We start from the raw sequence: 13276 nt of genomic DNA, 5'->3' as shown, positions 1-13276 counted from the left end.
ATTCTATGCCTCTTAAGTCTTGACCAATTATCATTGCCCTTCCCCCATCTATAACTCTTGCCCTGTGGCATGTTCCTCTCCCTTTCCATCGCTAAACTAAACGTAACCGAATTATGGCCACTCTCTCCAAAGTGCTCACCTACACATAATCAAACACCGGGCCTGGTTCATTACCAAGTACCAGATCAAGTGTGGCCTCCCCTCTTGTCGCCTTTCGACATACTGAGCCAGGAAACCCTCCTGCACACATTGGACACAAACCGTTCCATCCCATGTACTGGAGTTATAGCATTTCCAGTCAATGTTGGGGAAGTTAAAGTCTCCCAGCTCCTTTCAGCCCTGCCCAGAATCGCTTTGCCAATCCTCTCCTCCACATCCCTGGAAATTTGCGGAGGCCTATAAAAACACTCCCAGCTGTGTGACCTCTCCTCTCCTGTTTCTGACCTCAGCCCATACCACCTCAGGAGACGAGTCCTCGTCAAAAGTTCTTTTTACCCATTATACATCTGCACATGGTCATATGCAGAATTCAATGGTGAGGGTAGGTTTTCGGGAATCACAAATTTAAATTTGAAAAAGAAAATGACATTTTTTCCAGTGAAACTCTGGTCCATTACAAGTCAGAGGACAAAGGTTTAGTCTGTGTGGAGGTTGCACATTCTTCAGAAAACAGAGATAGGATGAAATGATTGCTGTACAACAGACGATCAAAATTTGATATGGCTGCTTTCCCCATTCGCTGTGACAAAGAATCCTCTGTTTCTGGCATTGTAATTGGGAATTTCAAAGGGAGTTAGCTCAGGTGACGTAACATGTTTGTTCAACCTGAAAGAATGAGATCTTCTGCAAATCAAAGTCCCAATGGTATTCTAGTTTCTGAATAAAAGTACCTGAGGATTCACTGCCCTGGAGTTTCACAGGGAGAGATTCTCTGGAGCAGAAAGGGGTCAATTATTTCTCTCACAGCATGCATCGACCAATAGAAAGGGTAACGAAAGTATATTACACAGTGCTTGCTGCAATTGGTGTTCCAGGTAATTTATACAAGTAAGCTTAACATTTTAAATCTGTGTGTGATAGATTTTCTGGATTTGTCTCTGTGCATAACATCTAGTTCCTCATCTGCCCTCCCTGACAGGGCAATGGCAGTTTTCTTGTTGTGCGCAGCTTTGATTTCAGCTTCCATCATATATAATATCTTATCCTTCAGCGTCCTCACCAAATACAGGAAAAGGAACCAGTGAAGACACATTCATCACTGTTTTTCTTTCCTCATCTTTATTCACTGGACCATCCACTCCATTTCAAGTTTGTAACTTACGATTACTAAATGAGAGTGTATTTTGGTCCCTTCAATGCAGCATTGAAACAGCAAGAACCTGATGCCCTGAAAGTTATCACCCTCTCTTTACTATTAACCTGTGAGCAAAAACATTAATGTAATTTTCTCTCCACAAATGTTTCTTAAGCAGCGAGCTGCTCCAACAATTTTGGTTTTATTTTTTATTTCTCCGACACATTGCTCGAGCAGTGATTTGCTTGTGTATCTTATAATTAAGTTACTGTAGTCAGTGTCCATTGTAATAACATTTTGCATTGATGATTTTTGCAAAAGGGCTTGATCATACTATCCCCTGTGAGACTTTACATCTGCAATCGCAACTGCAATAATGTCAGCATTTAATTCTGCTTACATGTTATAATTTCAATCCTCAAGCTGTTAAAATATTTACATTTTAATATTTACAAAGGACTGTAAATATTTTATTGAAACAGCCATTTATTTTCTCATTATTCTCACAGTGAGATTAAAATCATCACGCTGACACCACCACATATTGAAAGTCAAGTACTGACTGAAAATAAATGCTGGTCCATTCCATAATATACACGGTCCACGAGTGAATAATAATGAAATGACATTCATGTTCCCCAGTGTTGCCGCCTGGCCGATAGAACTTTCCTGAAATTTTCTGCTGCCCATTTAAATTTGGGCCATCTGCAGTGTTCAGATGATTGCAGAGGTCAAATGTTTCATGTTATTATCAGTTACTACTTCCACAGATATCGTTGTCAGAAAGTTTTCTCAATATTTCAGCATTGATTTAGGGATGTGTGGCCAATGCTGACGAGACCTTACAAAGGGAGACGTGAGATTCTCTCTTGAACCACAGCAGCAAGAGTGCTTCAGCCACACCCAAAGTGTTTAGGAAAGATGCTTCAGAAAGTAAATCGCTTGACAATGATGGAATGTTTCGGACGTTGCTTTAGTTGGGAAAAGGTTTCATGGTTTTGCCGAGCTTCTGTTATCTGTGCATATTCAAGTATTATGGAAAACATGTTTCAAACCTGCTGTAGAAGAAGTGAATTTTATTGATGTTAATCAATGCTGTCGTTGTAGTGGTGGCAAAGTGAGAGAATGCTTATCCTGGTCGATGTACTGTCTCCTTTAGTGGGCTGCTTCTTTCTATCATGTGTGGAGTTTTCTGATATTTATTGGAGCTTCACTCATCCAAGGAAGTGGGCAGAATGCTATCACAGACATGACTTGGAGCAACAAAACAATGTTTGTAATTTAGTGTGACAGGCCTTGCATCCCACTCGCAGATCTGCCTGCATACGACAGCATTTTTTTGTCTTGAACATTCTGCTTCTTTTTACTAATGAAAAAGACAGCAATTCCAGTGTTCGATTCCTGGTCTATAATTCAAGCTGGATATGATGAGAGTATTCCCTGCATCTGTGTAGGGTGCATTGACAGTGTAATCTAAAAGCCCAAGTTTCACTTTGTGCTGCACTGTGCTTTCTTTTATTTGCCCCTGGCATGATCCCCTCCCCAGTGACAGATGGATTTCGGATTAATAGCGCAGTCGAGGTCACACAGGATGGGTGAGTGCCGTTTGGAGCAAGCTGTTCAGGCTGAATGGCATGCTTCAGTTCTGATGTTTTTTTTTAATTTCCGGAATTCGCGATCATGTTGAACATTTCTGGTGGCAGAATCTTCCTATTCAGAAAACTGGCTGTCCAATGGCTCAGATGGACTTTGAAGCATTGCCTCAGGCCTCCAAACGTTTTCAGCAGCGGGCCCAGGCCCACTCTAACCCTGACTGGCCTACAAGCAGTCCAGTGAAGGCATCTCTTATTCAGTGCTCATCACTCTTCAGTACTGGGCTTTCTTGAGAGTGGGGAAAATCAGCTAAGTAGTCGGTAAACTAGAAACTCAACAGAAATTATTTTTGCCAGCCTTATTACAACAGTTGACATTCTGATGTCACTTGGAGCTTTCTGTTGCTGGCTTCACGAAACTGCCAAACAGTATGTAAGATGTGAATCATGGATGTGGGCACGACATGAAGCTGTTGAGATTTTGATTGACATGATGACATTGTTTTTAAAACTCTGGAATTTACATTCCGAACCAGGTAGATCTCACCCACTCGAAGACCATTGTGACCAACAATTTTCTTGCTCTTTCCTCATCCATGTCTTGCAGTTAATCTGGGTGCCATCGTGATCCTTTCCCGAGGAAACTGCGGTCTCTCGACTTGCACGACTTGTTACCTGTTGGCTATGACAGCGGCGGATCTAATGGTCATCATCACTGACATCATATTGAGACACTTCGGTTATTTTTATTATCCATTATCCTTCCTGGACATCACTCCTGTGTGCAGCATGACATACTTCCTGGCTCGTGAAGCAGTAGACTGTTCCGTCTGGTTCACCGTCACCTTTACCATTAATCGATTTATGGCCATTTGTTGCCAGAAACTGAAGACCAAGTATTGCACGAAGTCCACTGCAGTTGTGGTTCTCTCAATAACCTGCAGTCTTCTCTTTTTGAAGAATATTCCCTTCTACTTTGTGTATGAACCTCGTTGGATTGTTGAAAATGTGCCATGGTTCTGTGCCACAAAAGCAAACTTTTATGTTGATCCTGGATGGTTGGTCTTTAACTGGCTCGATACAATTTTAACACCATTTCTCCCATTTGTTCTCATTCTATTCCTTAACACTCTTACAGTGAAACATATTTTATTTGCAAGTCGGGCTCGCAAGGAGCTGAAGGGGCAGAGCAAGAGCGGGTGCCTCAGAGACCCAGAGTTGGAGAGCAGAAGGAGATCTGTGGTTTTACTCTTCACCATATCTGGCAGCTTCATACTGCTGTGGCTGACCAATGTTATCGATTTCACTATTGTCATGTTCACAGATTTGGGTTCGGGTGATTTTTGGTATGTATTTTCAGAAGTCGGCTGGAAGCTGCGGAACTTAAATTGCTGCACAAATACAGTTATATATGGGGTGACTCAGTCACAGTTCAGAAAACAGGTCAAAAGTGCAGTGAAGTATCCTCTCACAGCAATTATTCGATTAATCAATAAAGACATGACATTGTAAATAGCTAGCTACCTGCCCCTGTGTTTCCACTCCATCAGCCAATCGAAGTAAGGACTGGTTTTAGGCCTAAATAATGCATCCAGAATGAAGAGAGGGAAAGTGATGGTGGGAATGGTCTGTGATCTGGGTGGGGGTGGTGGCGTGGTGAATGGGCCACTGGGATGGAGAACAGCAGCAAATCAGCGACAGCCACTTCCACTCAGCCGATTTGACACTCCACACCTTACCTCTGCCCAAACAAAACAAAATAAAGATGACACGTTTGTGTTCACTGACTTTGTAGGCCTGCCATTCCCAACCAATGCCGCCTCTGATGGAAAGAGAAAATACTTTGGAGAAGTGTTCTTGGTCTGATAACGTGAGGTACTAGAGCTTGTGCTATGATTCAGAAAGTGGTCATGCCTGAGGGACAATCCTGCAGTTGTTGTACATTAACCCATATCCTGGGCACCATTGTCCTGGGTGGGAGGTTTGCTAGAGCTATTCAGGAGAGTTTAAAGTAGTTTGACAGTGGGATGGGAACCGGAGTTACGGATCAGAAGATGGGGTGATCAGTGTACAGACAGTTAGGGCCAGCAGAAAATCTATGAGGAACGGCAAGCAGATGATTGGGCAAATTGGCAGTCTGTGCGATGGTTTGACATGAGTCTATTTCAATGCAAGAAGTGTCAGGAATAAGGGTGACGAAATAGAGCATGGATCAGTTCTTGGAGCAAGAATGTTGTGGCCATTACGGTGACTTGGATAACTCAGGGACAGGAATGGTCGTTGGAAGTTCCAGGGTTTAGATGATTCAAAATAAATAAGGAGGGAGATAAAAGTTGTTGAGGAGTGGCATTGCTAATCAGGGATGGTATCACAGCTGCAGAAAGGGTGGTCACGGAGAAGGGTTTCAACACTGAGTCAGTATTGGTGAAATTCAGAAACAGAAAAGGAGCAGTCACTCGATTGGGAGTGTATCAATTTTCCCCAGGGCTTTCCCATTTACCATATAGTTTGTTCTTGAATTGGATCTTCCAAAATGCATCATCTCACACTTGCCCAGATTAAACTTCATCTGCTGTTTCTCCGCCCAACTTTTTAATCTATCTGTATGCTGCTGCATTCTCCGATAATCCCCTTCACGATCTGCTACTCCACCAATCTTATTGTCATCTGCAATATTTTGCCTACCTTCAAAATTTTGACATATTCTGCATTCATTGATTTCTGATGAAACAAGTCTGGAAGATTCACAGCTGACTGAAAGAAAGAGTAAAATTTCCATGTCGTGATCTGAAATAGATGCTCCCCAATTTTCAGAAAGAATGATCCCTTCATTCTAGTTGATCCCACAAAGCGGTATATCCACTCTGCACCTACCCGGTCAAATCCCCTGGAGACCTTAAATGTTTAAATTAAGTCACCTCTGACACTGTTAAACTCCACAGGACAGAGGCCCAAGTTGACTTTGCTTTGCTCATAAGACAGAGCTAAGACTGAAATCTGACCAACCAGGGAGAATCTTGATGGCCTGAGGAGCCTTTCCTTGTTCCTTGTTTCTACTGTAAATGTACACGTAAAGCAGATGACTGCCAACAGGGACTGGAAGGCGCAATGAGTGACCCTTTCCACTTTGATGGATTGGACGGGACAGGGCGAAAGTAATTAAGGCCTGGAGTTTGTAATTGGTTGAAATAAGGTGCAGTTGGGCACCAAGTTCTCTCAAACATAATATTAGGTGTGGAGTCGGCAGGATGTCGGGTGTCGTGCGTATCAAGGCACAGTTTCACAACAGAAGCAAAATCATACCAACGAAAGTTGGTAGAGTTTCTCTGAAGGGTGAAAATTATGGTAAATCAAGGACAAATTCATGAGGCCATAAATCGGGCTTGCATCTTCAGACACGTCAGAAAATTTCAGAAATTGCAGGCGAATCTCAGCAGGTCTAACGGTATCTGTGGGGCGAAAACAGAATTAATGTTTGAAGACCAGTGACTCTTCTTCAGAACGATACTGGGTTCAAAACATCAACGCTTCTTTTCACTACAGAAGCTGCCAGACCAGCTGTGATTAAAATTTTATTCATTTTCAGATCTCCAGCAACGTGGGGTCTTTGTTTTATTTCAGGATATTACATTTTGGGATATCTAGTTACAAAGTTAGGCTTTTGGACGACAACTTATCATCTTAGGAACACCTACGAACATGTATCCCGCTTCACTGCAATAAAGTCGTGTTTTGTTTCAAGTTTTCCAGGTTCCTGGACCGCCAGGTATACACATTAAGCACACAGTTGCGCCATATTAAAAAGTCAGACTGAGAGATAGATTGCCCGTTTGGGGTGGGGTGTTTCACTGTACCTTGTGTCCGAAAGTTGTGATCCTTTGTGACTCTGCATAGAGCCTTTGAGCTGCGCCATATGTTCATGAATAAGCAACTGATGTCATTGACTCAGGCTGTTAAATGTGGTTTGTCTTATTTAACCCTGTCCACTTAACCTTTCTGTTAAGCTACAGGCTGAATATAAAAGACTTCCTATTCATATGATGAGTGGATGACTACCCATAAAATTTGTTATCAGAAAATAGTCGTTGCTTTTTGCCTTTCTTTCCTGAAGTTGGAGTGAAGAATTATGTGGGTTTGCAAAAAAGGGATTGCAATGTTCATGGGACAAAATGACCGAGCACTGGAACTTTTCGGAGAGCATGGTTCAGGGAAGCTATGCAAATGTAATCTCGCATTTTGGAAAGAGAAGCCTTGCAGAACGTGACGAAAAGAAAAAAAAACGGCGAGACTGAACAGTCAAAACATGTTCCTGGAGGCAGGGTGAATGAAATCTCGAACTTTGAAGGAAATGCCTTTACAGATCCAACACAATGATCAAAACTCTGAATCATTTTTTTCCAAGAAACATCAAAACATGGGAGGATAATAAAATGTGAGGCTGGATGAACACAGCAGGCCAAGCAGCATCTCAGGAGCACAAAAGCTGACGTTTCGGGTCTTGACCCTTCATCAGAGAGGGGGATGGGGAGAGGGAACTGGAATAAATAGGGAGAGAGGGAGAGGCGGACCGAAGATGGAGAGTAAAGAAGATAGGTGGAGAGAGTATAGGTGGGGAGGTAGGGAGGGGATAGGTCAGTCCAGGGAAGACGGACAGGTCAAGGAGGTGGGATGAGGTTAGTAGGTAGATGGGGGTGCGGCTTGGGGTGGGAGGAAGGGATGGGTGAGAGGAAGAACCGGTTAGGGAGGCAGAGACAGGCTGGACTGGTTTTGGGTTGTAGTGGATTGGGGGGAAGAGCTGGGCTGGTTGTGTGGTGCAGTCGGGGGAGGGGACGAACTGGGCTGGTTTAGGGATGCAGTAGGGGAAGGGGAGATTTTGAAACTGGTGAAGTCCACATTGATACCATATGGCTGCAAGGTTCCCAGGCGGAATATGAGTTGCTGTTCCTGCAACCTTCGGGTGGCATCATTGTGGCAGTGCAGGAGGCCCATGATGGACATGTCATCTAGAGAATGGGAGGGGGAGTGGAAATGGTTTGCGACTGGGAGGTGCAGTTGTTTGTTGCGAACTGAGCGGAGGTGTTCTGCAAAGTGGTCCCCAAGCGTCCGCTTGGTTTCCCCAATGTAGAGGAAGCCGCACCGGGTACAGTGGATGCAGTATACCACATTGGCAGATGTGCCGTTGAACCTCTGCTTAATGTGGAATGTCATCTTGGGGCCTGGGATAGGGGTGAGGGAGGAGGTGTGGGGGCAAGTGTAGTATTTCCTGCGGTTGCAGGGGAAGGTGCCGGGTGTGGTGGGGTTGGAGGGCAGTGTGGAGCGAACAAGGGAGTCACGGAGAGAGTGGTCTCTCCGGAAAGCAGACAGCGGTGGGGTTGGAAAAATGTCTTGGGTGGTGGGGTCGGATTGTAAATGGCGGAAGTGTCGGAGGATGATGCGTTGTATCCGGAGGTTGGTAGGGTGGTGTGTGAGAACGAGGGGGATCCTCTTTGGGCGGTTGTGGCGGGGGCGGGGTGTGAGGGATGTGTTGCGGGAAATACGGGAGACGCGGTCAAGGGCGTTCTCGATCACTGTGGGGGGAAAGTTGCGGTCCTTAAAGAACTTGGACATCTGGGATGTGCGGGAGTGGAATGTGTTATTGTGGGAGCAGATGCGGCGGAGGTGGAGGAATTGGGAATAGGGGATGGAATTTTTGCAGGAGGGTGGGTGGGAGGAGGTGTATTCTAGGTAGCTGTGGGAGTCGGTGGGCTTGAAATGGACATCAGTTACAAGCTGGTTGCCTGAGATGGAGACTGAGAGGTCCAGGATGGTGAGGGATGTGCTGGAGATGGACCAGGTGAACTGAAGGTTGGGGTGGAAGGTGTTGGTGAAGTGGATGAACTGTTCGAGCTCCTATGGGGAGCAAGATGCGGCGCCGATACAGTCATCAATGTACCGGAGGAAGAGGTGGGGTTTGGGGCCTGTGTAAGTGCGGAAGAGGGACTGTTCCACGTAACCTACAAAGAGGCAGGCATAGCTGGTGCCCATGCGGGTGCCCATGGCCACCCCCTTAGTCTGCAGGAAGTGGGAGGAGTCAAAAGAGAAGTTGTTGAGTGTGAGGACGAGTTCAGCTAGGCGGATGAGGGTGTCCGTGGAGGGGGACTGGTCGGGCCTGCGGGACAGGAAGAAGCGGAGGGCCTTGAGGCCATCTCCACGCGGAATGCAGGTGTACAGGGACTGGACGTCCATGGTGAATATGAGGTGTTGGGGCCAGGGAATTGGAAGTCCTGGAGGAGGTGGAGGGCATGGGTGGTGTCACGGGCGTAGGTGGGGAGTTCCTGGATCAAAGGGGAGAAAATGGAGTCCAGATTGGTGGAGATGAGTTCGGTGGGGCAGGAGCAGGCTGAGACGATGGGTCGACCAGGGCAGGCAGGTTTGTGGATTTTGGGAAGGAGATAGAAACGGGCCGTGTGGGGTTGGGGAACAGTGAGGTTGGAGGCTGTGGGTGGGAGGTCCCCTGAGGTGATGAGGTCATGAATGGTATTGGAGATGATGGTTTGGTGCTCGGGAGTGGGGTCATGATTGAGCGGGCGGTAGGAGGTGGTGTCGGAGAGTTGGCGTCTGGCCTCGGCGATGTAGAGGTCAGTGCGCCATACTACCACTGCGCCACCCTTGTCTGCGGGTTTGATGGTGAGGTTGGGGTTGGAGCGGAGGGAGCGGAGGGCTGCCCGTTCTGCGGGGGAGAGGTTGGAGTGGGTGAGAGGGGTGGAGATGTTGAGGCGGTTGATGTCTCGACGGCAGTTGGAGATGAAGAGGTCGAGGGAGGGTAGGAGGCCTGGGGGTGGTGTCCAGGAGGAGGGCTTGTGTTGGAAGCGGGTGAAGGGGTCAGTGGAAGGAGGGTTGGGTTCCCGGTTGAAGAAGTAGGCATGCAGGCGAAGACGGCGGAAAAACTGCTCTGTGTCCGACCGTGACTGGTATTCGTTGATGTGTGGTTGTAGGGGGACAAAGGTGCGGCCCTTACTAAGGACTGACCGTTCGTCCTCAGTCAGTTGGAGGTCTGGGGGGATGGTGAAGATGCGGCAGGGCTCAGTGCGGCTGTCTCCTCTGGGGTTGCTGGCTGTGGAGGCTGTGGGCTGAGCGATGAGGTCGTCGGCCGTGGGCGGGGTTCCGTCAGCCGCGGGCGGGGTTCCGTCTGCCGTGGGCGGGGTTCTGTCGGCGTCGGCCGTGGGCGGGGTTCCGTCGGCCGTGGGCGGGGTTTCGCTGGCCGTGGGCGGGGTTCCGTCGGCGTCGGCCGTGGGCGGGGTTCCGTCGGCGGTGGGAGGATCGGGGTTATCGGCAGCAGCTGCGGTGAGGGTGGTGTGTGGGCTGTCGTACCTGGTGGAGGTGGTGACTGCAGCAGCGGTTCCGGAAGTTCTGTGGCCGGCGGAGGCGGATGTGACGTCATCGGTTGGGTCTCCGGCCGTGTCCTCATGGTCAATGGCGGCGGATGCATGGTGGGGGAGGGGCAGGGACAGAGTCGGGATTTGGGAGGCGCAGGAATCCTCTTGTGGGTGGCAGGGCCCCGTGAGTTGGTTGTACTTACGATTTTTGGTGTCCAGTAAAGCTGAGTGAAACTGGGTATTCAGTCTGTGGATCCTGTGGAGGATGAAAAACAGCAGGGGTCCTTTGCAGGTCTGGGAGAGGGAGGCTCTGAGCTGGGACAGGCTGGATTGCAGTGCCTGGAGGTGCCGGCGCATGGCTGCGAGTGTCTGTTTCAGGACTCGCAGGGAGAAACGCTTCTGAAGGGTCTGAATATTCTGGGTGTAGAGGTGGTCACGGTTGGGGCCAAATTGGGAAGGCTGAAATGTGGACTGTAGTCCCTTGGGGATGATCTGGTTCCGTAGGCAGGTGCTGAGAAAGGTGATGTGGCTGTGGTACCTGGTTTGCTTCAGGACATGGTCGAGCAGTTTCAAGGCCGAAGAGATTACAAGAGAGTTGCAATGGGAGAGAGATTCCCTGAGGTTGGTCCGGAGGGAGGAGGGTAACTTCTTCAGGTTAGGCATCCCTGGAAGAGGCTTCGCAGTGAGGTTAAAATAGTATCAGAGATAATGGGAACTGCAGATGCTGGAGATTCCAAGATAATAAAATGTGAGGCTGGATGAACAGAGCAGGCCAAGCAGCATCTCAGGAGCACAAAAGCTGACGTTTCGGGCCTAGACCCTTCATGAGAGAGGGGGATGGGGGGAGGGAACTGGAATAATTATTAGCCCGACTTTCAGAAATTAACATTGCTGCTGTTTTTCAAACTCAAATGCCTCTCCCTCTCTCTCCTCCTGTGAAAGAGTTATACACTCTGTGGAAGGGGTGTTGTGCAAACTAATGGAGCTGCAGTTTCTCAGGCTTTGGATCCGAGAACAAAGAGAAGAAGAGAACAAAGAACAGGCCTTTCAGCCCTCCAGGCCTGTGCCACCTCATTTTTCCCTTCCATACAAACACTGTCTTCACATACAGGATCCATATCCCTCAATTCTTTCCCTGTTCATGTATTTGTCCACGTAGTTCTTGAATCCTGCAATGGTGTCTGCTTCCACCATCGTCTCTGGTAGTGAGCTCCAGGCACTCAACACCCTTTGCGTAAAAAAACCTCGTGGTGCACATCTCTTTCAAACTTCCCCCCACCCCACAAATTGAAACTGTATCTCCCAGTAATTGACACCTCCACCTTGGAAAAAACCCCATTCTTTCCAATGTTAGCAATGCCATTCACAATCTCGTAAAATTCGATTAAGTCGCCCCTCAACCTCCTGCGTTCCAGTGAAGAGAAACCCAGTCTATCCATTCTTTCTTCACAGCTAAAAATCCCCAGTCCAGGTAACATCCTGGTGAACATATTCTGCACATTCTCCAAAGCATCCACATCCTTCTGGAGTGTGGTGACCACAGCTGTCCTCAATATTCCAAGTGTGGCCCAATGGAAGTGCTATAAAGCTGCAGCATTCCTTCCTGTGCGAAGACCCAATGCCCCTTTCAATGACGGTAAGCATGCTATCAGCCTTTTTTCCACCTTTTCTACTTGCGTTGCCACTGTCAGTGATCTGTGGACCTGCAAAACCAGATCTGTGTGTATATCAGCAATCCTAAGGGTTCTGCAATTCACTGTAGAATTTTCACCTGTTCATGACCTTCCAAAATACACCACCTCACATTTGTCCAGATTAAGCTCCATCTGAAATTTTTCTACCTTTTCTTGCCTCCAACTGATCTATATCTTGTTGTATCCTGTGACAATCCTCTTCAGTTTCCACATTACCACCATTTTTTGTATTGCCATGAATTTACTAATTAGACTGGCGACATTTTGCTCCAAATCATTTATCTCGACCAAAAACAGCAGAGGTCCCAGCCCTGATCCCTATGGAACACCACAATTCAAAACCCTCCATTTTGTAAAGCATCCTTCCACTGCTACCCGCTGTCTCCTGTGACTTAGCCACTACTCTGTCCATGTTGCCAGCTCACCATGTGACTTCACCTTTTGCCCCAGTTTGCCATGAGGCAGAATGTCATAGGCCTTACTGAAGCCTATGTGGACAACATCAACCGTTTTTCCCTAAACAATCACCTTTGTCACCTCCACAAAAACTTCAGTCAAGTTAGTGAGGCGTGATCTCCTTTGCACAAAGCCATGCTGCTTATCACCAATTCATCCATTGCTGCGAAAAAATGTGCAAGCCTTGTTCCTGAGAATATTTTTGACTCATTTCCCTATCACTGATGTGAGGCTCACAGACCTGCAATTTCCTGGATGATCCCTGTTACTCGACTACAATGGGAGAACATTGGCTAATCTCCAAATCTTTGGGCCCTCATGTGTGGCCAAAGAGGATACAAAGATGCCTGCAATGTTCCAGCAATTTGTTCTCTTATATCCTTCAATATTCTGGCATAGATTCCATCAGGACCCAGGCAATTATCTACACTCATACTTTTTAATAGACACAAAATATCTTCCTTTGTAACAGTAACTTTCCTTAGAAATTTGACCCTCCACACCTTGAGATCATTCTTCAACAATTTGCCTTTTTTGAATACCAACACAATGTACCTGTTTAGGATCTCACCTAACTTTTCTGGCTGCACACGTAGGTTCCCTCCTTTGTCCTTGCATGGGCCAACCATTTCCCGGCTACCCACTTGCTTTTTATGCAGGTATACAAGGGCATCAGATTCTCCTTAATCCTGTTTGCTCATGACTTTTCATGATCCCGTTCAGCCCTTCTATTTCCTTGTTTAAGCTTTTTCTGATTTTCATTATATACTTCTGGGCTGCATCAGCTCCCATCCTCCGGGACCTCATGCAAGCTTCCATTTTATTTTGACCAAAGTCATAACATCTCTGGTCACCCAAGGTTCACGTTACTTGCTGTACCAATCC

The 13276-nt window shown here is 47.1% G+C and overlaps 1 protein-coding gene and 1 pseudogene across 1 annotated transcript; one reads left to right on the top strand and one right to left on the bottom strand.

The window, feature by feature from the left end:
* Positions 1-13276, bottom strand: part of LOC132206921 (uncharacterized) — a 1098881-nt pseudogene that overhangs the window by 158819 nt on the left and 926786 nt on the right.
* Positions 924-6627, top strand: LOC132206917 (probable G-protein coupled receptor 139). The gene is made up of 2 exons (XM_059642014.1): positions 924-1034; positions 3494-6627. The coding sequence occupies exons 1-2, from the start codon at positions 968-970 to the stop codon at positions 4396-4398; spliced, it is 972 nt and encodes a 323-aa protein (XP_059497997.1). The 5' UTR covers positions 924-967; the 3' UTR covers positions 4399-6627.

This window comes from Stegostoma tigrinum, chromosome 44 (genome assembly GCF_030684315.1).
Source record: "Stegostoma tigrinum isolate sSteTig4 chromosome 44, sSteTig4.hap1, whole genome shotgun sequence".
NCBI classification, from domain to species: domain Eukaryota; kingdom Metazoa; phylum Chordata; class Chondrichthyes; order Orectolobiformes; family Stegostomatidae; genus Stegostoma; species Stegostoma tigrinum.
Note: the sequence above shows the minus strand (reverse complement) of the source record. Positions and strands in the feature narration are given on the sequence as shown.